Source organism: Myotis lucifugus, unplaced genomic scaffold, assembly GCF_000147115.1.
Source record: "Myotis lucifugus unplaced genomic scaffold, Myoluc2.0 scaffold_158, whole genome shotgun sequence".
Classification (NCBI taxonomy): domain Eukaryota; kingdom Metazoa; phylum Chordata; class Mammalia; order Chiroptera; family Vespertilionidae; genus Myotis; species Myotis lucifugus.
In genome coordinates this window covers 211,840-239,340 of record NW_005871206.1, presented here as the reverse complement: position 1 = coordinate 239,340, position 27,501 = coordinate 211,840, and the positions used below count along the sequence as shown (strand labels likewise).

Genomic DNA, 27,501 nt, shown 5'->3' with positions numbered 1-27,501 from the left:
CGATCAGGGGGTTGGGGCACTGCACCCTGTCACACACAGAGAGGGCCCGTGGGGGGGGGGGCTTGGGGCGCCGCACCCTGTCACACACAGAGCCGCAGGGCGCTCAGGGGATTGGGGAGCTCCCCCCATCAGGCACAGAGCAGGGCTGATCAGGGGGTTGGGGCGCCTTCCCCTGTCACACACAGAGCTGCAGGGCAATCAGGGTTTGGGCGCTGCCCCCTGTCATGCTGATCCCGGTGCCGGGAGGCATATTACCCTTTTACTATGTAGAATAGAGGCCTGGTGCACGGATAGGGGCTGGCTGGTTTGCCCTGAAGGGTGTCCTGGATCAGGGTGGGGTTCCCCACTGGGGTGCCTGGCCAGGCTGGCTGAGGGGCTGAGGGCTGTTTTCTGGCTGGTGGGTGACTGAAGCTCCCAACCGCTCCTTTTTTTCTTTTTTCTTTTTTTATTCTGGGCCAGCTTTAGCTCTGAGGCCTCGCTGCTGAAAACATTGATACAATGTTGCGGTCAGGCTGGCTGAAGCCCGGCTGACTGAAAGCCGGTTTCTGGGGTTTTTTTTAGCTTCTATATTTGCAACATAGTTGCTTAGAGTTGCAGCTGAGAGGCCGGCAAGTCAGGCAGGGAACGTTGGAGTCCGCAGTCACTGGAGCAAGCAAGCCTCCCTGTTCACTTCAGTGCATGGCTGCCGGCCGCCATCTTGGCTGACAGTTAATTTGCATAAGGATATGCTGATTAGCCAATGGAAAGGGTAGCGGTCGTACCCTAATTACCATGTTTCTCTTTTATTAGTGTAGATTGGAGGCCCAGTGCACGACATTTGTGCACTGGGGAGTAGGGGAAGAGGAGAGAGAGGGTCCCTCAGCCTAGCCTGTGCCTTTTGCAGTCTGGGAGCCCTTGGGGGAGCAGGCCTAAGCCGGCAGTCGGACATTCCCCAAGGGCTCCCAGACTGCGAGAGGGTGCAGGCAGGGCTGAGGGACCCCCGCCCCCAAGTGCATGAATTTTCGTGCACTGGGCCTCTAGTATAGGATAAGACATCATAGGTCTAGTGATCAGAACATATCATTACATGTCAATATGAAAAAGACAATTAAGTGGAAAAATGGCTAGAAGATATGAAGAGCCATTTCACATAAGAACACAAAAGCCTAATAAATACATAAGCATATGCTCCACTGGCTATCTAGGGCTGTGGGCAAAGCCCTGGGTTATAGCATTTGGGGGTATAAACAACTCCGACATGGCTGTGTTCAAGCCACCAACCTGATGTCACTAACCAGGGAGTTGAGAAGAGATGTATACAATCAACTCTCCTGAGCCAGTGCCAGTTGATCCCAGCACATACATCAGTAGCTTAAAGTCATTAGTAACCAGGGAAATGCAAATTAACCCACTATGATTAATTATCACACCTGACAGACTGATAAAAATTAAAAGCAAAGGAAAACAAAGTGTCAGCAGGGATGTGGAGTAAACGGTAATTTCCATTCAACCGGTGGGAGTAAAAACTGGTTCAAACGCTTTTAAACACAATTGGGCATCACCTAGTAAAGTTGATTGTACACTCATCATTCAACCTAGCCATTCTGCTATGCACGGAAGAGAAACTGTTACACATGAAGAGCAGGATATCTATATCTATATCCATATCTATATATCTATATCTGTATCTATATCTACACAAGAATGTTTTGGGTAACATTATTCATAATAGGAGAAAACAGAAATAATTGGGCGGTACATCAAATACAGAATGGATAAATACACTGTTGTATATCCATTCAATGGTGTACAAGCAAAGCAATGAAAAGACAAACTTGCTATAATCTTTAAACAGATGAATCGCAAAAACATGTTGAGTGAAAAAAGCAAGGCAGAATAACAAATACAATGTATTTCCTATTTATGTAAAATTGATAAACAGACAAAACACAACAGCAATTTTAAGGGATATATACATACATAGGCTGTAAAATTATCAAGAAAATGGTTAACACTAAATTCAGGAAAGTGGTTACTAAATTCAAACGCAGTTTTTTCTGTTAACTATCTTGGGTCTTAGGCAAAATTGCTTAACTTTCACACTTCCTCTGGTGCCTTAATCAAAAAAACAAAACCCACCACTAGACTTTCTCCTCCCATCCCAAGACAAATTAGCAAGTTTTGAAACAAAAGAATAAAAACAATATAATCAATTAAATGTTCAATAATTCCAGGATTTAATGCCTGAGCTGCATGTACAATGTTGACCAACGACCCGAACAAAGGAAGCTATCTGAATAAGGGCAGGCTGACAACATTCACGCTGCCCCATCACGACACATCACCCCGTGGCTGAATAACAGAAGACAAACACTGACCTAGTTTAGAAGTGCAGACGAAAAGAAAATGAAAACAGGATACATGACTACGGCAAGGGAACCATGGTAACCAGAAGAGGGGACTGCTTTGCTTACTTTATTTTGGTCAGAATAATCAGCAAGCTGAGCCTTCAGTTCCGTGATCTCGGCCTCCAGCAGCCGGATCACTTCTTCGTAGTCCGTTTCCATGCTGCGCGCCTGCCTCTGCGCGGCTTCGGCCAGGTGAATCCGACTGCGCAGGGCTCTGGTTTCTTCAATGACCGCTTTGGCTTCCTAAGGGTTTCAACATGGATGTCATTGAAAAAAAAATAACACACACACATGCAAAATTAGTTCAGTGGTTTAAAACAAAATACTTCATCTCTCTGGAAGTTATAATTCTAAAACTTAATATGCACATGGTCCCCGCATCTCAATTTGAAAATTAATATTCATGCTATTTTATGATGCAGATTAGCTCCTGATCTTGCTTTTCCTTTGTTGGCTTCTGAGATGATTTTCAGTATGGGATCCGCAACCTCTAACACGTAGCATAACATTTTGAAAGTAAGGAAAGCAGAGGAGAACTGAAAATGACAAGTAGGAGACTAAGAACTGGTTCAAAAGATAACAAGGGTAAGCTTCCAGAAAACTCCAGTCGGTGGTAAGGCTCATTCTGGGAAGGTCCTTGGAGCTTCATCAGATACTGCTGAGAGGTTTATAGTGTGTGGGGCTTATTGGGGTTCATGCCCCAGGAGCCAAAACCTACTCCTAGTCTAACGGCTACATTTCTTTTTTCGATTTAAGCCAAAAGGTAGAATTCAGTAGCAAAATATATAGTTATTTTGATAGGATGCAATGCTCACAAGACATTTATTAAACATGTTATGTCTCTGGTGATTCATGGGTCTTCTCTCACTTGACTTTTATAACTACTGGGAGAAAGAACTTATTTAAAAAATCATTTTATACATAATCAATCAGAGGCTCAAGGTGGTTATATAATCCAAGGACACAGAGGAAAGCCAGAATTTAAACCCCGTCTGCCTGACTCCAACCTTAATGCTCGGTTCACCATTTTACTCTGCCACTGGATGATAAAAACTAAAAGCAAAAACAAACAACACTATGGATTCGAGCCATTCTCCACCTAGGAAGAGGATGGGGTGGCCAACCACTTACTCTCTCAAAATATGCCTTGGTGCTGGGTCCACGACAGTCCGCCCCAGGACACCATTCTAATTTAACATGGCGGGTCCTATACTGTAAACGATTTCTTTTTCTTTACTTGACGCAGAAATCTCTTTCCTCTGCAATGGAATTTTTTCTGCTCCAATTGCCATGGCTACTTTAATGTTCTTGGAGCTATTATATTACAAGATGCTGATTTTGTTTGAGTCTAAATACGACTGAAGTGAGGGGAGGGTTGGGAATATGGATATGTTTTTAAGGATCAAATTTTCATTCATACATTCAAAACTATTAAGTACTTACTTCAAGTCAAGTTCTGTTTTAGGTACTGAGGATAGAGCACTGAATAAAATAGACAAAAAATCCTCTCTTCTGCCCCTCAGAATTTACACTCGAGTTTGGGGAGATAGTAAATAGAGATTACCAGTGAAGATCTCATTGAGAAGACATCTGATGAGAGATCTGCAGGAAGAATGGAGCCATGAAGATTTCCCAAGGGGGAGTTTTCTGGGCAGAGGGAACAGTTTGTACAAAGGCCCGGAGACTGGATCATGCCTTGCATGAAATACCTTTTCCCATCCCTTTACTTTCAGTCTGTGCATCTTTTGATCTGAGGTGGGTCTCTTGTAGACAGCATATATATGGGTCTTATTTTCTTCTTCTGATTGGAGCATTTAATTCATTTACATTTAAAGTGATTACGGATAGGTATGTATTTATTGCCATTTTATTCTTTTAACTATGCTCCTCTGTTTTTGTTTTTCTTCTTCTTCTAAAAGAAGGTGCTTTAGCATCTATAATAATAAAAGCGTAATATGCTAATTAGACCAGACAAAGCCGGGGCTGCGAGGGAAGCCTGGGTCCCAGGTGCCTGCTGGTGGCCAGAGGGAAGCCCGGGTCTTGGGTGCCAGAGGGAAGCCAGTGCCGGCAGCTGGAGGAAGGAAGGTCTACTCTTGCACGTATTTTATGCATTGGGCCTCTGGTTTCCTATAATTCTGGTTTGGTGGTTAACAAACTCATTTAGCTTTTTCTTGTCTGGGAAGCTCTTTATTTCTCCTTTAATTTAAAATGATAGCCTTGCTGGGTCAAGTAGTTTTGATTATAGCTCCTTTTCATCACCTTAAATACTTCATGCCATTCCCTTCTGGCCTGTAGTGTTTCTGTTGAGAAATCATCTGACAGTCTTATGGGAGCTCCCTTGTAGATAAGCATTTGTTTTTCTCTTGCTGCTTTTAAGACTCTGTCTTTGTCTTTAACCTTTGAAATTTTAATTATGGTGCGTCTCAGTGTGAGCCTCTTTGGGTTCATCATGATTTGACTCTACACTTGCTGAACTTGCATGTTTTTTTCCTTCACCAGATTAGGGAAGTTTTCAGTCATTATTTCTTCAAACAGGTTCTCCATCCCTTGCTCTCTCTCTCCTCCTTCTGGTACCCCTATGATGCACAAAACTCAGACACTGACACCCCTCTTCCCCCCTCCCCCCCACCCCCGGAGTCTGCCAGATCTCTGTACCCTGGCCAAGGCAGCTGACTCCTCAGCAAGGTGCAAGTTCCGCAGGGAGTCCAGTGGGTGGGGCTACTGCTTTCCACCAGGCTGATGCTGCAGAGAAGGGAATGCTCCACCCAAGAAAGATGGCATCTGCAGTGTGGGAGAGGAGCTGGGCTCAGGGAACCTGGAGGCTGCTCCTTCAGCTCTCTCCCCAGAGTCACAAGCCCCGGTCTCTCTTCACACAACTCTAGTCTACTCTACCCTCATTGGCCCTTTAAGAAGGCGCCTGTGTCTCTTAGACTCCTGTCTCTCCCTGGTAGACAGAATCTCTGATTTTCACAGCCAGATGTTTTGTGAGTGCCTTTTCCTGGCTCTAGTGCTCTGGGCTAGGGAGCCTGGCTTGGGATTGAGACTCCATGCCCCGAAGGGGGAGCCTCTGCAGATGCAATATCCCTCTGGAATCTCAGCTGCCACCAGTGGGAGGGGGGCCAGCCCTTTTCCTACCAGTCTCGATGTGGTTCCTATAAATCCTTGGTTAGAAGATCTCTCCAGCTCATCTTCAGTTGATTATTCAGGTTGATTGCTCGATATTTTAGCTGTAATTCTGGTTTGGTCCTGGGAGGAGGTGAGTGTAACACCCACCTACTCAGCCACCATCTTGGCGCTCTCCAAAGAACTTCTATCAGGGGAAGTCTTGACACCTTCTGAGCAGAAAGTGAGACGAGAACACAGTGCTCTGGAAGCTAAAGATGGCAGCAGGGTGCAGGATGGAGAGATGTGGCCAACATACCGCCTACTATATTCTTGACTCACAGAACTTTATTTTCTTATTTTGTAAAGTAATTGTCTTATAATAAAAGAGTACTTTTAAAAAGAAATGTCTGGGGAAAGAAAAGGATGTTTACCTAGCTATGTCGGTCACATCTAGTTAGTTCAGCCCAGGTGATCAGGAGTCACCAGTGTCACAGCTCAGTTAACTTCATGTCACACTGTGCCGTGCGTACAGGCGGTAATAGCTGAGGGCAATGGCTAGCACTACTCTACGTTTCACAAGGATCAACTCAGTTAATCTGCATGCTGCTGTGTGAGGTATAACAATTATTATCTTCATTTAATGTACAGGAAATTGAAGCACAGAAAAGTTAAGTGACTTGCTCAGAATCACAAACCTAGTAAGTGGCTGAACCAGGATCTGAACCCAGGCAGTCTAGTTACAAAGTTCATGCTCTCAGCTACTATGCCACGCTACCTCTCCAAAAATCACTTGCAGATGACAGCATCATCGGTGCCCAATTCTACATGAACTTAGGATGTGGCCATTGCAATCTACTCAGAAACCTTTGAGGTGGTTATATCGTCCCTCATTTTCCATTCAATCAAGTTAGAAAAATATATATTTCACTGAAGAGAAAGAGGAGGACAGCATTCTCCAAAGCTGCAGTGAAGAGTAAGTAATTTGATGATCTGGCTCCACATTCACTTCATGCAGCTTTTATTCCTTTATAAAACAGCACTGTATGCTAAGCGAAACAAGCCAGACAGAGAAAGACAAGTATCACATGACCTCACTCAGATGTGGAAATTATGAACAAAATAAACTGTTGAACAAAATAGATTCAGAGACAGAAGCATAGAACAGACTGTGGAATCTCAGAGGGAAGGTGGGGGTGGGGGGGGGTGGTGGGAAGAGATCAACCAAGAACTTGAATGCATATATGCATAACCCATGGACTCAGACAATAGAGTGGTGGAGGCCTGGGGTGGGGGAGGGCTATAAGGGGTCAATGGGGGGGAGGGGACATATGTAACGCTTTCAACAATAAAGATTTAAAAATAAATAAATTTTAAAAAGCAGCACTTTTCTTTTTGCTCAAAGAATGCTAGTTAATTAAATGAAGAATCTGGATGAATTTATAGAGCCATTATAGCGCAGCGATGGTAATACGGTGTGAAATGCAGCTGGGTGGTAAAAGATGCAGAGGTTTTGATGCTGAATAAATTCATGCTAGTTCTTTTGTTAAAGGTATAACTGTCAGGTTGGTAGATGTGACCCCTTGGCAAAGTTCTAGCCCAGTTCCCACTGAATGGCTGCTCAGAAGATTAGTGCATGGAAATGATGACTCTTAGAGGAAGCGGTAAAGAACAGACAGCAGCAGTGTGCTGTACTGAGCAATACAGAATCCCATCAATCTATTTCCTTTCCTCCTGGGCGATCTTCTAATGACTAACTAACTATAAAGCCTCCTCTAGCAGTAACGATTGAGGCAGGATTTTCCCAATACATCACCAGGAGCCTGAAATCCCATCAGGGTAAACACTGTAGCCAGTTCCCAGAGTCACTTTGTATTAGGTAAGGAGTAATTCAGTTTAGGAAGTTAGAAAATAAAAGAGAAAGTAAGATGTAATAGTAAAATCAAAAAATTCAACATAATCGGCATAAGTATTACTCTTTTTAATAGTAAGGAGTATGAGCAAATATACTTCATACTGAATTATGAAATCAAATCTCTGACTTAGTGTGTGTGTGTATGTGTGTGTGTGTGTGTGTCACTGAGGAAATGCTTTCAACTCATACTGTCCCATCATAAAATAAGGATGTTTTCCACCTCACAATTTCACAATGAATCTTCAGGGAAGATCAGCCCAAATTCTTCTTTGAAAACATATTTCACACTAATGAAAATCTTTGTAGGCTACACATTCTTTGACCTTAGCTATGTGATTGTGTGGAGACAAAGGGCATTATAAACTCACACAAAGGGCAGTGGGAACTCAGAAGGAAGATAATATGGTGTGTGTTTCCCGCCATATAGCATTTCTTCCCCACGAGGCATAAAAAACGATATAGAATAAAAAAACACGAGCATTAGATGAGCTATACCTAGGTCAGAATCTTAGGTCTGGGAATTTTTCACATTCTGGTGGTGTAATTCTCTAAGACTTGGTTTGTTCATTTGTAGCATAGGAAACAACATTACTTTATAGGGTCAAAACAACTCTCACAAGAGGGTTAAAGAAACTAATGGTTCTTGTTAACAGTTTTTCCCCCGTTCCTCTTTACTGATTCTGAAAAATATACATAATCACTGATGCGATTAGAGAGCTAGACTAGATGACTTATTAAGGACTTTCCTGAGGCATTCAATTAGTAATATTGAAATTTAGAGACGTTGTTTGCAAACATAATGCGCACGTCTTGTTTAATGTCAGCAACAATCACGTAAAGTCTTTTCTTCTCTAGTTATGAGTTGTGACGGCTGGCTAATGTAAAGGAAAGCGCCTTAATGGCAGTTGCACGCTTGTAATTAGGCTAGCAGGTTGCATCACTAACCTTAGAAGTTCTGTAATTTTTAAGCTAATCAGTAAATCTTTCAAAATGTCAATGGCTGACAGGAGAAAAAGGAGTCTTCAAAGAGATATATGTTTTAGTGGAATGTAACTTACACTACCAAGCTCAAAAGATTGCTTCTCTTATCAGCTTCCTACATTCACTCACGGGAAAACCTTTCTTGGTCTAGGTCCCATTACAGCTTGTGAAAAAGATTAGGGTTTACTACAGGAAGAGGGCTGTTGAAGGAAAAGGGTTTTAAAGCAAGTTATATCTAGTTTCCTTAACTTACGTATAGGTTTTAGTAAAATATGTATCAGAGTCTTCTCAATGGATGATCTCAAAGTAATTTGGAGATATTCATAAATGAACCTGCAACTCATCCCTTAAGCATGGACACACCCGGGGGAGAAAATTAATCCACAGAACTTTACACAGGCCCACGACTCCACCTCCTCACTAACCAGTTACTAAGCACTGTGCAGTCTTCATTTATGATATATTTGCAGCCAACCCTTAACTTCCATTCTTACCTCCACATTACTGATTCATGTCTTTACCAGCTCACACGTAGATACTATGAAAATCATATAAGTGATCCCCCCCGTCTACTGTACTCTGCACACTTCTGAAGCACCAATTCTCCTGAAATATTGCTCAATCCCACCTCAGGTAACAAGCCTAAGTACATGGGACATGACAAAATGGTACATGACAAATACTTCCTCCATTTCCATACTTCAAGGTTCTCCACTACTTGTTCCAAACCAGTCTCTGCAGTCTTAGCATATTCAACCCTCTTATATGACTTGTACATCCAAATGCACTAACTTACAATTTCCCCAGATTAAACTGTCCTACCTCCACAATGCTTCCAAGCACATTATTCTTTCCACTAGGTATACACACTTTCCTCCTTTTCTTTATCCAATTCTCACCTATCCTTCAAAACCTACTTCATTTTACCTTCTCTAATCTTTCCAGACCACTTCAGCTTACAATGATTTCCCCCTCCTTTTATCTTTTATAATATCTGTGGTCTATTAATAATCACATACTACTTAGTATCTTCTACTGCTATCTTGAACTGTCATTAAAATATAAATATTTTACTACCTAATTTTCTAAAATGAAAGTGTCTTACCTACCCAAGTTAGAATGCAGGCTGAGAGTTAAAACCCTACATAAAATGAACAGGCGCTCCACTTAATATAAATATGAGATATAACTGAGTTGACATCAATGAAAATGACTATTTTATTTTTCATGGACTACAATAACTGCCCTAGAGAACTTTATTAGGTACAAAGCTTTCATAGGAAAGTTCTCTCTAAAAGGTTTATGGGAATATTAATAGAACTGTATTTCATTTAAATAATTGTAATAACAATCATAAAGCATGCTATGAATAACACCACATAATAATAAAGCAAATTATTTCACTAAATTCTTTTTATATATGTAAATTCAACAAAAATCCTTTTGTAGTATTTATCAAGCAAATGAGATTATGGCAAACCAACGAAAGGGAAAAAATACCAAAGTTGAAAACAGGTAGTTACACTTTATCGTGTTTAACAATTTTATTTCTTGTTTTCTCTTTAGATTAAAAATTTTAAAGATTTAAAAATTATGGACACCAGTATATATTTCCCTAAAATTTACACTTTTCCATCATAATTTAATAGAGTATATGCTCAAAGAATTATATAATCTTGAAGGTCCTTTCCAACCCCACCCATATTTCTGATTCAGTAATTCATGTGGTGGCACTTAATTTATGTGTAAAAATGATAGATATTTGCAAGTCCAAGAAACAAAGATTATCTTTAGTTTGTATGAAAAAGTAAAGTGCCCACTTTGCAAAGGAAGATTTGGTTAAGCTTTTTGGAGGAAAAGGAGGTCAATCAAATTATAATTAGCTCTAATTAACCTTCCCAAGAGCTGTCAACTTCTTCACCTGCAGCTACCTCATTCTCCAAAAGGCACAAAATTGAGTTCTGCTTCTGAACATCAAAGAAATTCAAAGAAACAATTTTCAATCTTGGTTTATAAACAGACGTCCCTAATCAAAGACAGACACACAAGTGCATCTATCTGGTAAATTTTACCACATGATCTTATTCACAATATAAGTATTAATTAGTTAAAACCTACTTTGACAATATATTTAACCCTGTTCATGTATTTTCTAGTTTAGTGAAGGATGACATAAAATAAAAACCTATTTTCTGACTTCTTTAATTCTGGTAAAAAATGTACCAAAAGGGACATCTATATATATAAAATCTAAGCGACGGTTACAACTGAATGACTGGAATGACCGGTCAACCAGTCACTATGATGCTCACTGACCACCAGGGGGCAGACGCTCAATGCAGGAGGTGCTCCCTGGTGGTCAGTGCACTCCCACAGCCAACCTCCCGTGGCCCCACCCCTCCATAGGCCTTGATCGCCGCCAGGCCAAGGGACCCCACCCATGCAGGAATTCGTGCACTGGGCCTCTAGTTTAGTAATGGTATTGGAAATTTCTTTTCATAATCAGTATTTAAACCCTGTTCATAAAAGCCTGGTACAGCTCAAAGGCTATTTATAGAATTAATGTGAAGTTTGGGGTTTAAGGCAGACCTCACTTCAAGACAGAAATTATTCTTTCTATATTAACCTATAGAGGTTTAATCCAATTGAAATCACAATTTTATCAGATTTTGTTTTGAAGGAACTTGACCAACAGTTCTAAATTTGAATCTAGATATAATAAGACCTACATAATAAAGAAGATTCTTAAATGGATTTGGAAGAAAATAATCAGTGGGAACTGGTAAGCAAATGTTGAAAACCACCACCAACAGCAAGGAGAAAGAAAAGAGGAAGGTGGGACAAGGCTCAAGGATTTAAATCATATATAAACCTACAATAATTGGTACTGGCCAAAGAAGAGTTAGATAAAACATTCACTCACCCAATAAATATTTATTGACAATGCAACTGGCAAGACCTGACGCCCCAAACAGACCCTAGATTATGTAAGAATTTAATCTATGATAATGGAGATATCACAAAACAATAAGTGGTTGCGACGACAAACTATTTGGGGAAAAGAAGTGTAAAGTGTTGACCTTCATCTCATACCATACACCCAATAAAGTAATTTCTTAGATGGGCTAAGTTGATACAGACATGGAAGGAAAACTAGCTAAAAATGTATCTGAACTATAGCTAAGAATGAACCTTAAGAAAAGTTTGAAAAAAGAAATCACAGAAGATAGATTTGATAACACAAAACACTTCTGTTTAAAAACTTTGAGAAAATTACAAAGGCAATTTGCATATAGATGAAAATATTGATGAAAGATTTGATAGAAACTGCAATAAAGAGATCTGATAAAATGATGTGGGGGCGGGGGGGCAGGTACTAGTTAATACAAGAGAAGGGAAGAAGAAAAAGCAGGAGAGGTAAGAGGATTCAAGATAAATAAGAGGCATATGGCCAAGATTGGCAGGACGTCACTAGCAATCATATCAGGAAAGCAACTGCCTTCAATAGTGAAGAATTGTGAGGGAATTCACAATTTAATTTGAAACCGTGGTCACACACAATCTTTGGCAACTAACATGGATAACGACAAATCAAAGTATAATACTTTCAAAAAGGGTGATTTATTTATGTAAATAAATTAGGTAGGTAGGACTAGAGAAGTCTTGTTTTTAATTCTAAAATAGCTTGTGAATATAAATCATGTAACACAATGTCAGGAGTCCCATATTGAAGTAAGAATACCAAAAGTGTTTCTCACATAGTAAGCTGCCAAGATAAGAATTTTATAGTATCAACTGCCTTATCACTACTTCCTCCTTGGGTAAAATTTACTAGTTTGTCAGCCAAATTAATATATTGCTCTAACACAGAGATGTTTAAAATACGCCCTGAAAGGTGCTCTCTTAGCAACTGCCTAATGCAAGTTTAGAGATTTGTATTTGTTTATTTTTAGTTAAATAAGGAAAATTATAGGGAGTAATGTCTACTTTGGAATATTATCGAGCCTGTGGTGACTCACTACCTACCGGGCACTTAGTCTGAAATGCTTTGTAGAAAATGAAGGTTTTGCTCTATTTTTCTTTTTTTCTTACTAGTCGAGAACTCCTTGTAGAGAGTATATCTAGCTTTCCCAGTGCATCCATACAAAATAAGCATTAAATAAATGTTGCTTAAATTCTCTTGCTAGATATGTATGTTAAATCTAACTAAGAATGAACCTTAAAAAAAGTTTAAAAAATAGAAGAAATCACAGAAGGAGATAGCACAAAAACACGTGTGTTTAAAAACTCATCTCCCTTATAAGTGACTACAGGCACACTTGAAACAATTGATTACAGAATGTTGAATGTGGTCCTGAACAGCCAGAAAATAGTGGCTCATCATACAGAACCCAGAACCCTACCATCAGTTCTAATGAAGCCAACCAACTGCAGAAAATACGGAAATCCAATGAGGTCCCCAGTGGCCCTCTGCAATGGAAACACGGGAACATTTTACTATAGTAACCTTTTAGAACAGAAAAGACAAATAAAATATATGGGTTTTTTCCCCCCTCTAAAGATGAGATTGACATCCTAGGCTATTTACTAAATTGAAATACTACAAAAAGTTCAGATCACTAAAGAAGAAAATGTGGGAACTCATATCAATTCTGAAAATTAGAGACTTTAGTGTTTCTTTAATAAATGCACAAAGAAACACAATCTCGGAAAGTGTAAAATCATGAATATGTCTTTAGTAATCACATATCATTGCTCTTTTTAGAAACAGTACATTTATTCTGTCCTTACAGTTGCCTTTGTTACTTAATCCATAAACCAAGATAGCTCCCATGCCAGCTGCACCAGCTATAACTAAGTTCATGTTCAACCTCAACTATCCACAGGGAATCCTATGCCGATTGGACCTTAACTTTCTGCCTCAGGACTTTAAGCATTCAACCCAACCTTTGCACAGGTGAGGCCAAATACAACTGGGCTTATTTGAATCTAGAGAAGTTGCCAAATGAACAATTTCCCCTGTTTCTTCAGGGCAAAGACTGGTTCAGACAAGCTAACTATTCTGGCTTTGGACTCTGTTCACCAATTCATTGCTGCCTTAGGTCATAACACGATGCTGAAAGAAACTTTAAAAAAACAACTTAAGTGTGAGAGCAGGTTTTAGAAAGTTGTTGATCAAAGGAAGTTGCTAGAAGATGGTCCATGCCTGTTAAAAGCTGTTAAAACTTGAAGAAAAAAATAACAAGAAGTGTAACTTCATGGGAAATTGTGCTTATGATTTTAAACAGTGAAGTTGAGCTATTCTGTAAGGCAAAGAACTCATTAAAAATACTTAGATTTCAGAGCAGTGCAGCCAATTTTGACAAAACAGTCAGTAAGTATTCTGATAGCCATGCCTGGGTGAAAAAAGGAATGTGCCTTATACTTCAGTGGAAAACATTCCTTACCAGTTTGTTCTTCCATGTTATATTTCTTTCTTCCCTCTCTCTCCCTTCCTTTTCCCAATTCCCCCTTTCTCCCTCTCTTTTTGTTCTTCATTGCTTTTTTTTTTGGGGGGGGGGGTCCCTACACTAAATAAAGGTAAAATAATTTAAAATAGCTAATGTACCTTCAAAAGAGGAGATTATTCTGTTCTTAGGATCAGGCCAGTGTCTCAAAATTGTGCAATTAAAAGTTCACAAGTGAGTGAACAAAAGATTTATCAAATTGTGTTCTCTTCTGCCTTTGGAAGGAACTACTAACCATCACTGTAAAATAAATTGAAAAATCAATCTAGTAATGTTTTCATAATTAGGTTACCCATGTCTTTAAAGGATTTATAAGTATACTAGAGGCCCAGTGCACAAAATTCATGCATGGGAGGGAGGTGTCCCTCAGCCCGGCCTGCACCCTCTCCAATCTGGGAACCCTTGGGGGACATCCTTCTTGCAATCTGGGACCACTGGCTCCTAACTGCTCGCCTGCCTGCCTGTCTGATCACTCCTAACCCCTCTGCCTGCCTGCCTGATCGCCCCTATCTGCCTCTGCCTGCATGCCTCATGTCCCTAACTTGCCCCCCTGCCGGCCTGATCGCCCCTACCTTGCCCCCCTGCCAGCCTGATCGACCCTAACTTGCCTCCCTGCTGGCCTGATCGCCCCTAACTTGCTCCCCTGATGGCCTGATTGCCCCTAACCACCTCTGCCTCAGCCCCCGGTCTAAGCTGCAGTCTGGCCTCCCTCTGCGGGAGGCGACCTGGTGGATCAGAGGAAGGTACCGCCCCCATTACCCCACTGCTGCTGCCACTGCTGGCCTAAGCCTGGGCCCTTAGCAGCCGCTGTGGCTTTGTCTGGAAGGACGTCCGGAAGGTCATCCAGAAGACCTCTGCTCTAATTAGCACATTACCCTTTTATTAGTATAGATGGTATAATTATTAGTATCGTACTACTTCATGTCAAGATCTTCAAAGGGATACCAAAAATTGGGAAAGAAATTTGCCAAATTTCATACAACTCAAGTTTCTGGTTTTAAAGGTTTTTAATAGAAGAGGTATACACACTCTAATTGTATTTTTTTTTATATTTTAGTGATTTTTTTACAGAGAAGAAGGGGTAGAGAGTTAGAAACATCGATGAGAGAGAAACACTGATCAGCTGCCTCCTGCACACCCCCTACTGGGGATGTGCCCGCAACCAAGGTACATGCCCTTGACCGGAATCGAACCCGGGACCCTTCAGTCCGCAGGTCGATGCTCCATCCACTGAACCAAACCGGCTAGGGCTCTAATTGTAATTTTTAAAGACTCTTTTGCTCATTGTGAAAAAGTATATTAATCCTTGAAAAAAATGGAGAGGTAGTTATTCTCACTAAAGCATCGGAACTCTTTCATTAGCAGTAACGTAACAAGTTTATAATACGTAAGAGAGCAATCAGTAATGCCAACAAACTTCTCCATACACGGTGAGAGTTGGAGGGCTAGTGGGGTGATGGTGCGGTGAGGTCAGAGGCGCTGGAGAATTAGTAGGGAGAGAAGGGGGAGGGGTGGTGAGCGATGAAGTAACTGCCATTAGAGGAGGGTGGGGATGGGGCTAAGATGGCAGATTGAGGAGGCTCTTGGAGGCCTTGTCATTTACTTGCAGGATTCTGGCTTTCACTCTGAGTGAGATGGAAAGTCCTGGAGAGTTCTACTTCCGTTTTAAAAGGATGTTTCTAGCCGCTGGGATCTGATTAGCCTGTGTGGGGCGGGCAGGGTAAAAGCAGGGTGATCTGGTGGGCAGCGGTAACTGCAACCCAGGCAGGAGCTGTGATGGCTGGACCGGGGATGGAAGTGGTGCAAAGTGGCAAAATTCTGCAGTGTTTGTTCATATATACACAAGCATAGGCACACACAGGTACATGTGTGTACTGTATAGATAATACACATAAATAAATACACACACCTAATTTTTTTCTTAACCATTTGAAGGTGTTACAGACACCATGTCTCTTTACCCCTAAACACTTCAGTACAGCAGGATATTCTCTTACATACCACACTATAATTACCAAATTTAAGAAATTTGACATTGATCCACTGCATTCCAATTTTGTTTGTTGATGCAATTGTATCCTTTACAGCATTTCCCCCATTCCAGTGCAGGATCCAGTCTAGGGTCAGGATTGTATTTAGTGTTCAGAGATGTTTAGCCTCTTTTAACCTGGAACCTAGCCTCTTAACACCTTTCTTCTATTTTTTTATAGCATTGGCATTTCTGAAGAATATAGCTACACACACACACACACACACACACACACACACACACCCCTTTACAAAAATAAAACTGTCCCTCCTTTTAGGTTTGTCTGGCATTTCCTCCTAGCCAGGTCCAGGTCATACATTCTCAGCCATAATGCTACAAGGTGCTGTTTTGTCCTTCTCAAGGTGTCACATTAGAAGTAACACCCGCACTAGGGTTCCCTTTTCTCCACAACATTGCCAACACTTGTCGCAATGAATTTGTATGCATATATGCATAACCAGTGGACAGGACAATGGAGTGGTGAGGGGCTGGAATAGCGGGGAGGACTGGAGCGGGTTGGAGGAGGTTAATGGGGGGAAAAGGAGGAACTATGTAATATGTTCAACAATAAAGAAACAAAACCAAAAAACACACACAAATGAATTAACATTAAAAATAAATATGTTCCATTTTTGCTTTTAAATGAAGAAACAAAAGATGAAAATTAAAAAAAAAGTCACGCATGCCCATCTGATATTAAATTTTAACACGTGATGGAGTTGTCTGATTTAACTACTGTGTAGTTACTATTTTCTGCTTACAATTAATAAGCAATTTCTAGAGAGCAACATTAAAACCGTTAATATGTAAATATTCTGCTCTTCATCAAAATTCCTCCCTTGATTTAGTATCTGATGATTCTAGTCTGATCCAAGTTTTTACTAAAACAGATGCAGAATGCCGATTTCCCAAATCTAACAGCCACTCCGCAGTTACCGGCTGGCACTCAACCTACTATAACAAGCAAAGAGCCCTCCTTTCCTCCAATTAAAATTGTATGGACTCCTGAATTACTTCTTTTTTGATGGTTTGTAATTCATTACTGTACTTAATTATCTTGGTCTCAAGTACTTCCAGATTTGGCCAATGGGAGCCCCTCCAAGCTGGTTCCTTGTGAAATGCTCCCTGCATCGTGAACACTTCCTTATTTTCTGGTATAACATATTCCAGGCTCATCTTGTACTTACCCTCCCCCAGACCTGAAATCAGTCATTTCTCCAAGGGTTCCTTTTAGTGGGGACTGGAATCTGGGCACTTGGTTATGCTATTGGGATATTTGCTTCTTGGCTCCTTAGTTGACCGAGCTATGAACACACACACACACACACACACACACACACACACACCCTACACACAAATATTATCTACATACACACATATATTCATGTGCACATATACATTCATATATGCACATATACATATATTTTAGAAACGATGCACTCACAACACCTCCAATTCTAGTCCATTCCACAAAATTCTTTCTTGACCTCCCTCATTCTATTTTCTATGTCTTTGCTTTTTCATTGAGATTCTGGACTTCAACAACGATCAACCCATGTTCTGAAACCTATAATACATCTTAAAATTGTTTCAGAACTGTTTTGACCATACTCCTAAAACAAACATCCTTAAAATAGCTCAAGATTTGTTTGCAATTCTTTTCCAACTCAATCCTAGCCTGTCAAACATTGAACACAAATACTGGGGTGATTATTATATAGTCTGCAGCCACTTACGTAGCTTGGGGATTGGTTGCCAAAGGTTGGCTTAAATCCCCCTGCGAAAGCATGTATGTGTACTATACAAACCGTGATTCTATAGCCTTGACATCTGAGTGTCAGCTTGCCCATGTACTATATTTTGGTTTATACTTTCTTTCCTTTAGTTTCTTGAAAACGTTGCTCTGTTACTGCTTTACATGTTCTGTTGAGGTTGATGCTGGCCTTTGTAAGCTATTTGATCTTTTCACTTGGAGGCACTTTTTTTGAAAGTCTCAGAGTTTTACTTAATGTTCTAGAGCTGATCTTTCCAGGCCCCAATACCCAATAACATTCAGGCCATCCTTTATGTCTGGAAAGTTTTCTTGGATTATAGTTCTAAATAGTAATGCTGTCCAGTTGCTTTTATAGATTCAAGAAACTCTTTTATTTATTTCATTCTAATTTCCCTGGTTATTTTTCTAGTTTTCCTCCATGCCTTTTCATTTGAATACTAGTACATTCTTCCTAGGGCAACTTGTAATTTAGTTTTCTTTTCTAATATGATTTTGAGTTTTCCTAATTTTTTTTCTTTCCTAAGTTTTATCAACTCTCATTTCATTTCTTCGAGGGTTGTTTTTGTTTTGTTCAATTTCTAGTCTTAGTTTTTAAATTTCTGATTCTTAATGCCAAATGCTTGCTTGAGGATACTTGAGTCTGGAGTGCTGTAGTACAGTTTTGGTTAGCCTTGTGCTTGGAATGTTCTGAAGAGGAACACATTTAATTAATGGTCTGAGGAATGCTTTCCTTCATATTGCCTGATTTTTACCATTGTTTTGGAATCTTGGGGGAGATTTATTTCCCTAGTCCACTTCTTGCATAGAAAGAGTTCCCGGTTCAACAGCACCCTCTTCTGTGCAATTTCCTCTATGGATCATGTTGTGGATGGTTGTGGAGCGGGTTGATGGAGGAGGTCTGACAAGTCTTATTTTTCTTCATTTATGCCAGATCCTTATTTCTCCCCCTTATATATGCCCCTTCTTTTTTAATTTTCATAAAAGTCTATTTGAGTCAAACTGATGACATTGTTGAGAAGAGAGATCTCTGGAGAATTTCTCTCTCTCTCTCTCTCTCTCTCTCTCTCTCTCTCTCTCTCTCTCTCTCACACACACACACACACACACACACACACACACACACACACGTTTTTAAAAGAATCTATTTACTTTCTGTGTTTCCAGTCCTTCTTTCCCCTCTTGATTCAAGTTCACACAGTACTGGAGAGGGGTATCTGATGTCCTCCTCTCTCTTCCTTTCCTCATCTCCCAGGGGTACCACCCCTTCTCTGCTTATGATTCTCCCTGAGAAGCCAAGACTCGTGAGGCTGACACTTCAGGTTGCACACACTTTCTCGAGTCCTGAGAACCACGGAGTCGTGGCCTAGCTCAGGATTTTGGCGTCGATTGCTCCGTTTTCTCTTTCTAAGGGTGACTATTTGTACTTTGAGTTTTTGCTCTGTTTTCCAGCTCTTTTCTAGCATCTGAAGCCCCACCTGCTCTGCTCTTTGAGTTCCAGGTTCCAGTGGCCAGCGAGCTGCAAAGCTTTGTCTGGTTGTTTAAAGCACATTTTTATATGTGCCTGCAGGCTGTGGTGCTCTCTGTCACACAGTCCTATTGAAGGTATGGGGCCTGTCTGATTTTATTTACACTAGTGGCTTTATGTTTTCCAGGGGGATGATGTTGGGGAGATTCAAAGCCAGGTGATGCCACTGATCTCTACCAATGTTCTCTTAAATTTCTACTCTGATTATTTTACTTGTTTGTTATCTGTATATCTGTTTTATGATAATGTCATTGTATCTGTTTTGTTGTAAGCTTCCTAAAATTCTTTGAAGAATGATGCAAAGTGAAAATAAATTTTTACTTTTTAAAAAAGATTTTATTGATTGATTTGAGAGAGAGAGAAACACTGATTTGTTGTTCCACTTATTTGTGCATTCATTGGTTACTTCTTGTATGAGCCCTGACCAGGGATCGAACCTAAAACCTTGGTGTATCGGAATAATGCTCTAACCAACTAAGCTACCCGGTCAGGGCCTAAATTTTTACCTTTTATTACTAAAAAAATAAATGTAATAAATGCTCTGTCTTGCAGGGTTATTTAATTTATTGCTTGTCTCTTTTTATCTTTAATAATATGAGGTATGAGTAACAGATGAAAAGGGAAAAATATAAGAGAAAGAAAAGAATGGAAAAGCAATGAGAATGATCATTTCAGCCCATGGATATCTGGTTTTGAAAGTAATTTGAGAGAAATTTTATCATTTTTTTGAGCAGTAGTAACAGTCCTTCAGGACAGGTACAGTCTCTGTTGCTCACATCCATCAATTCTAGGATGTTATACAGCATCATTGCTTTACAACTATACCTCATATGTTTACACACACACACAAAACACATATAGACAATACATGCACTTACTTGTTTCACATTTTGGAGTTCTTCTGTCAATTGTTTCCTTTGTCTTTCTGATTCAAATAATTTTTCCTATATTTAAAAACCACTAAATTAATAATTTGTTATAAATATATGCATGGGTATCATTCTTAGAGCTTTGTTTTAAAATTTAAAAATTCCCCAAACAGCCACTGCTACAATCTGAAAATGTAATTCCATTACTTTTCTGGCTACACACACACACACACACACACACACACACACACACACATATACTAGAGAACCAATGCATGAAATTCATGCAAGAGTAGGCCTTCCTTCCCCTGGCGGCCGGCACCAGCTTCCCTCTGGCACCCGGGACCCGGGCTTCCCTTCGACCCAGCATCATCTGGAAGGACATCCAGTCTAATTAGCATATTACCCTTTTATTATTATAAATACCATATGAAAGTAATTAGTTATTTACAGCAGAATTGTGATGAAAATGTATTTTCTCTTTAGCCATTTTGTAAAGTCTCAGAATCTGAGGTCCAAAGTCAGTCAAGTTCAAAATATATAAATATTAACTAAATTTTGGGTAATAACTATCATTGTCAAAGTGCTTCCAAATTGAAGAGCATTATTATAATTCAGAAGTCTCTCTTACTATATTAAAGAGGACATGAAACTGAGTTGAATATCATTTTTCTAATTTAGCTTATTCTTGGAAATCATCCATAAAAATTAAGATACGACTGGTGTAACCAAAATATGAAATGGTAGTTCTTTTTTTTTTTTTTTTTAAATGATTTTTTATTTATTTATTTATTTTTTAATATATTTTATTGATTTTTTACAGAGAGAAAGGGAGAGGGATAGAGAGTTAGAAACATCGATGAGAGAGAAACATCGACCAGCTGCCTCCTGCACATCTCCTACTGGGGATGTGCCCGCAACCAACGTACATGCCCTTGACCGGAATCGAACCTGGGACCTTTCAGTCCGCAGGCCGACGCTCTATCCACTGAGCCAAACCGGTTTCGGCTGAAATGGTAGTTCTTAAAACAGAATATTATGCATGCCAACCAAATATTATCATCTTTGAACTTAAAATTGAGCATATACCTTAAAATGTTGACTTTTAAGTATAGCATAAATAAGTTCACATTTTATTGATCAAATCAGATATACTAAGAATAATTTAGGAACCATTTTACTATAAACTTGAAGAGGAATTGCTTGGAGATTAAACTGAGTAGTAAATACTCATGGCAACACTGCAATGTCTGTAAGAAATGATCTGCTTGGTGGAGTATTTCAGCTCATCCTCGTCTAAGAGATAAAGTGAAGGTATATGGAGATGAATATACTGTAGCAATCTTATGCATCTGCCACAGACCAGGAGCCAGGAGACTGCTGGCTGCCATGCCTTTATGCTCTGGCAAGTCACCTTCACTCTTTCTGTCCTAGCTTTTTGCATCTGTAAATGGAAAATATAGCTATTTCCATTCAGCTTTGCAAAGCAGTACCAATGTGAACTCTGCAGAAAGGCTTTAAGTTAAATTAAGCCATAGCACTTTAAAAAATCATTCTCACGCCCTGACCGGTTTGGCTCAGTGAATAGAGTGTCGGCCTGCGGACTCAGGGGTCCCAGGTTCGATTCCGGTCAAGGGCATGTACCTTGGTTGCAGGCACATACCCAGTGGGGAGTGTGCAGGAGGCAGCTGATCGATGTTTCTCTCTCATCGATGTTTCTGACTCTCTGTCCCTCTCCCTTCCTCTCTGTAAAAAATCAATTAAAAATATATAAAAAAATCATTCTCACAAAATAAAATTAGACATTAGCATCAAATTATCTTGGTTTCATTTTTGTTTGTACCTTAAATCAGACATAAAGATCAGAGATGTCACAGGATAATGAGAAGCAATGAGAGACTACTCACACACTCTATGAACTTCATTTAACAATGTCTATTTCTTTGTGTGTGTATAATTTAAGTAGAATAACTAAGTACAAACAATATTTTATCGCAAATAAAAATATTTATTGCCTAATATACTCTTTTTATATAGCTAAACAAGTGGTTCTCAGCCAATAGATAGGTTTTGAGGTAAAGGAAATTTCACACTAGGATATGTTCAGTTATATTTCATAAAGCTTAAATATGAATTCCGATTTATTGAACAGCTCCTCAGTGGAGCTTGTTTAAATGTTACATAAGTATAGTTTTAAATTCAATTCTAATAATAAGGTTGATAGTCACTGAATGTATCACTAAATTTAGCAATGATAAACATTAAGGGAATGAAGAAGATCTGAGAGCCTCTGGAAATTCTGATGAACCATAAATTTAATGGTTTATGCAGAGACAAACTTTATAAAAATGTTATTTTACCAAGGTAACCAATAGTGGAGATATTTTCCTCAAGGATGTAAAAGAACTATTGTCAATCTATTTTTAAAACAAAATGTATTTTTAAAACTAAATTTATACCAGAAAATGTGGAAAGACAATGGTTTTAAGTTATAATAAAAAAAGTATAGAAAATACTTCTTTAGTAATGCTCACATACATTTGGAAGAAACATGAATTGCTAAAGTCTTTTGATAGAGAATTTGGTAACACACATAAAATTTTAATATGTCTGTATCCCTTGAGAAAACAATTTCACTTTCAGTAATTTATTCCATTTGTACTTTTACAACTGCACAATCATGCAAAGATATATCTATAATGCGATTTATGATGGAATTAATTTTAATAATGGAAAACTTAAAATAGCCTAACTATTCATCATTAAGAAACTGGCTAAATAACATAAGACAGAACCATGTGATGATAGGAGAGCCATTAAAAAGAATTTGGCATATCTGTGTACTAGTATATTAACTAGAAAAATAGCCCAACACATGTTGACAAAGAGAATAAAGCAGGCAAGTTGTAAAAGAGTGTACCTTGTGTTAAATGATTTTGTAAAAGTTAAAAATATATTAATATACTTATATAACATATATTTATATATTTTATGTATAGTTAATATATTTTTATATAGGGCATTCCCCAAAATGTATACATATACCTTTTTGACAGCTCAATTGATAGTCCCTTCTTTTCAGATTTAACCCATTGGAATTAATAATTATTAGTATTCAAAGTGTGTATACTTTTTGGGGATACCTGAACATACATTCATTTTTTAGAAATACAAATGGCTATCTAGAGGAAGTCTACAAAAGGATAAACAAGAAATGTTTAACAATGGCTTCCTCTAGAGATTGAAATTTAGAAATTAAGGTAGCAAGGGAATTTCTTTTTATGAGTTTAATGATTTTGCTTTAATAAAAATTAAATAAATAATAGAGTTTCACTTCTTTAAGGCAATACTTTAAAATAATATTAAAATATAGAGTTATGTTGACTTAATAGTAAATCAAGGAGTTATGTTGCTTTTCTTGAAGATTTAAAAACATAAATGGCTTTCTATAAAAATAAGGATATAATTGAAACTTAATATTCTACTAAACACAGAATGAAAACATATAAAGAGAATCAAAATCTTAATGTATATTTGGGATATATTTTATGGTTTTTCTTTCCTCAAATCATATTGCCTTTATTCCAAATTATGTTAGCATATCAAGGTGTCCCAGAGGCATGCCTAGGAACAGGGGAGAAAATGTATTTCCCAATGAACATCTGAGGACCCAAAATTGTCATGGCATGCTTTGTGGGCTCCTCATCCTTGCCACCAATGTGAGAAAAAATAAAAAGGGTGAGAAGTAGCCAAATCAAAAGTTACAAGTAAAAACCACTGTTCACACTGAATCTTACATATAAATGAAAAGTGTGTGTGAACTAAAAAATTAACTCTCTAAAGATCAACTGAAGAAATAAATAGCAATTATGACATTAATATTCAATACTGACCAAAATTGATATTAAGCTATTTCATATTAACATTCATTAATTAAAAATAAAACTAAGCCCCAATACTTCAGAATTCAACACAAGATAATTTCCTTTTTCTTTTTTTCTAGAGAAAATATAAGAAAGCTAAATTGGAGATTACCTTAAGTGCATTCACTTCTTCTAAGGCATCATTTCTTTCACGTTTAAGCCTTTCCACATCATCTGCTTCTAAGGAATCACAGGCAATAAACTGTCAACATTAAAATACAAGAGAAAATTATACGTTACATGCTGATTATGAGAACTAACACAGAAATCCTTTTTGACAAGGCTTAGGAGTCATTTGATCGGGTAAAAGAGAATGTTAACGTAATCTGGGGTAACTTCACCCATTTATACTTAATCTTATGTTGTTGTTATAACAGAATTTAGATGATGATCAGATATACACACTCTGTTGTCATCTTTATGATTCTTATTGAACGATACAATTTTCCTTAAAAGTCCAAATTCCAAGAGTGTGTTTATTTTTTTTAAATATATTTTATTGATTTTTTACAGAGAGGAAGGGAGAGGAATAGAGAGTAGAAACATCGATCAGCTGCCTCCTGCACACCCCCTACTGGGGATGTGCCGGCAACCAAGGTACATGCCCTTGACTGGAATGGAACCTGGGACCCTTCAGTCTGCAGGCCGACGCTCTATCCACTGAGCCAAACCAGTTAGGGCTCAAGAGTGTGTTTACAATATTAAAACAACTTCATGAGCTATCAACATAAACTATTCCCTAAAGACATCCACTCCAACCAAGCACATAGTCTCCAAGGCTAACAAGATACTGGGCATTATAAACCAAGATTGTTTATCTAAACCCAGTAAAGTACATTAATTGAGCTTGTGTCTTGCTTTAATTAAACACAATGTAACATAACAGTCAAGTGGCTTAAAAAGATTTCTGCACAGAAACTGTGTATTGAAGATAATATTAATAATTCATGCACAAGTGAATAACAACAACAAAAAATAGCAAAGCTGACAATCTCTCTTACAGATAATTGCAAGGTAGAAAACAAGGACAATCTTAGAGAAATATAAGACTTGGAAAAATTAACTTTCCTGCCATGTTCCAATAGCCTTTATATGCTAATGAGCATTTTGAACATCCCAAAAGGAAATATAATTTAATAAATGGTTGCATTTCCTCAAGTTATCTGACCATACTACACCCGCCTCCTCTATTTATTTATTATTCTATATTTGGACTCTTCTTTGTCCCCTACCTAGACTATCTACCACCAGTTTCAGCCTCTTCTGAGATAACCAACACGATTATAAGATCATTATTTCTAAAATATTACTTTGGTGATGTCTCTGTTCTCCCTAATGGTTCCTGACTGTTAGTAAAGTGCACACTTCTAATTTCATATTTACCCTTTCAGGCCTAACTTCCTTTACTGTCCTGCATGTACTAGATTGTCTTTTTACAAAGTAGATCATTCTCTGCTTACCATCACATTATACATATATATTTGTTGTTGTTCATGCAGGTACTCTACACTTCTCTGTTTACCTCTTGAGCAGATAAAATCCTATTTATCATTCAAAACTCACTCAAATGCCAACTCTGTCATGAATCTTCTCTGAATGTTCGAAGCTCTTTTATTATTATGGCCTTATCACATAAAGCATTTTTAAAATGTTTTTCTAATTGATTTTTTTAGAGAGAAAAAAAATCAACGTAAGAGAGAAACATGGATTGGCTGCCTCCTGCATGCCCCCTACTGGGATCAAACCCAAAACCTGGGCATGTGCCGTGACCTGGAATCGAACCAGTGCCCTTTTGGTGCATGGGACTACACTCACCAACTGAGCCACACTGGTCAGGGCTCACACAATGCATTTTTTATTTTTATTATTTATCCTCACCAGAGGATACTTTTCCATTAATTTTTTTAGAGAAAGCAGAAGGGAGAGACAGAGAAAGAAACATCAATGTGAGAGAGACACATGGATTGGTTGCCTCCTATATGCCCCCTGATGAGGGCTGGGGATTGAGCCTGCAACCAAGGTACATGCCCTTGACCAGAATCAAACCTGGACCCTTCAGTCCACAGGCCAACGCTTTATCCACTGCTCCAAACTGGCTAGGGCACAATGCATTTTTAAACAATAATTATTTGTGTACATAAATTTCCTTACACTATACCTTAATTTCTTGAGGGATAGGCTGGAGTTTTACTTGTCTTTTTTCCTTCCAATTATAGTTTACATTCAATATTATTTTGTATTAGTTTCATGTGTACAACATAGTGGTTAGAGTCTTATTTATTTTAATAACATGCACCAAAACACCTAACACAATGCCATGCACATTGTACTTGTTCAACACATATTTACTATTTTACAGATGAGTGTAGTGAAGTGGCTATGAAGTATTTACTGCTACATATAGTGAGAATATCATTTATATCATGAGCCAGTATCACATACAGTTCACCTTGGTATTTTCCACTCTATTCTATTTCACTTGTTGAAATGGTGGTTGCAATCCACTAAACTGATTTAGGAAGAAGCTAAATTTTGAAACTTCTACATTAGGGAATTTAGCACATTCTCTCTGTGATTTTAAGATAATCTGTCTATGGTACTTAATGAATGTGGTAAACCCATTAAAGGGAGCTAGGATGTTCCAAACTTCCCTTTTCTGTGTGTAACTCTGGACCAGCAGCAGGTGTAGCAATATGTAAATTTTTTATATACCAATGATAATTAGAACAACAGTAAGATAATTATATTTTTGGTTTTAAATGCCATATTATTCTCAAACCCAATGTTTTTTGTCAACTAAACAAAAGTAGGACTGACTTATAATGACTCAGCAATTCTTCCTTCCTAAAAGACAGTATCTCAAGAAATCTTTTGAGTCAGACAAAATGATAAGCAAAAGAAGCTAGTTCCAAAAGAATACACATTGCATGATTCTACTCATGAAGTTCAAGAATAGGCGAAAGTAATCTATACTGATAAAAATCAAACGAGTGGTTTGCTCAATTGTGAAAGTGGGAGCCACGGTGGACTGGAAAGTTCGCACGAAGGAGCCTTTTGAGTGGTGATTACACATAAGACACGAACAGAAATTCATCAAGTTGTACAATTGAGAGTTTTGTACTTTACTGTGTGTCCATTATGCACCAGTAAAAATATTTTAAAGAAATAAATCAAGAAAAAGACAAACCCAAAAATGGACACATGCGAGTAAAGAAAGCAAAAAGTGTCCCTAACAGATGGATCATAAAATCTGATTTTTTTGTATGTGTGTGTGACAAAATAACTGAGGGGGTAACCATAGTGGAATTTCCCCACCTTTACAGACTGTCAGCATCCTAACCACAGATCAATTGATAAACTTCAGACAAGGTATTCTACTGTTGTTTAACTCAAAAAACAATATACTACAAAATAATGAAATAGTTTTTATTTGTTTCTGCTGAGTTGCTTGACAAGCAATGATTTTTATAGTATTTTTTTAAAAATCTT

At 38.5% G+C, this 27,501-nt stretch overlaps 1 protein-coding gene across 4 annotated transcripts in view; it reads right to left on the bottom strand.

Moving 5' to 3' along the window:
* The window catches only part of STXBP4 (syntaxin binding protein 4), a 118,805-nt gene that overhangs the window by 58,704 nt on the left and 32,600 nt on the right, over positions 1–27,501 (bottom strand). For 3 of the 4 annotated variants that reach the window (XR_002830909.1, XM_006095576.3, XM_023759572.1), the window contains exons 11-13: positions 24,125–24,214; positions 20,099–20,164; positions 2,454–2,630 (exon numbers count right to left, since the gene is read on the bottom strand). Coding sequence is in view for 3 of the 4 variants with exons in the window: in XM_006095576.3 (XP_006095638.1) it covers positions 2,454–2,630; positions 20,099–20,164; positions 24,125–24,214 (333 nt within the window). In the remaining variant the exon portion in view is untranslated. The remainder of the gene's footprint in view (positions 1–2,453; positions 2,631–20,098; positions 20,165–24,124; positions 24,215–27,501) is intronic. The other variant, XM_023759571.1, reaches the window with a different exon arrangement.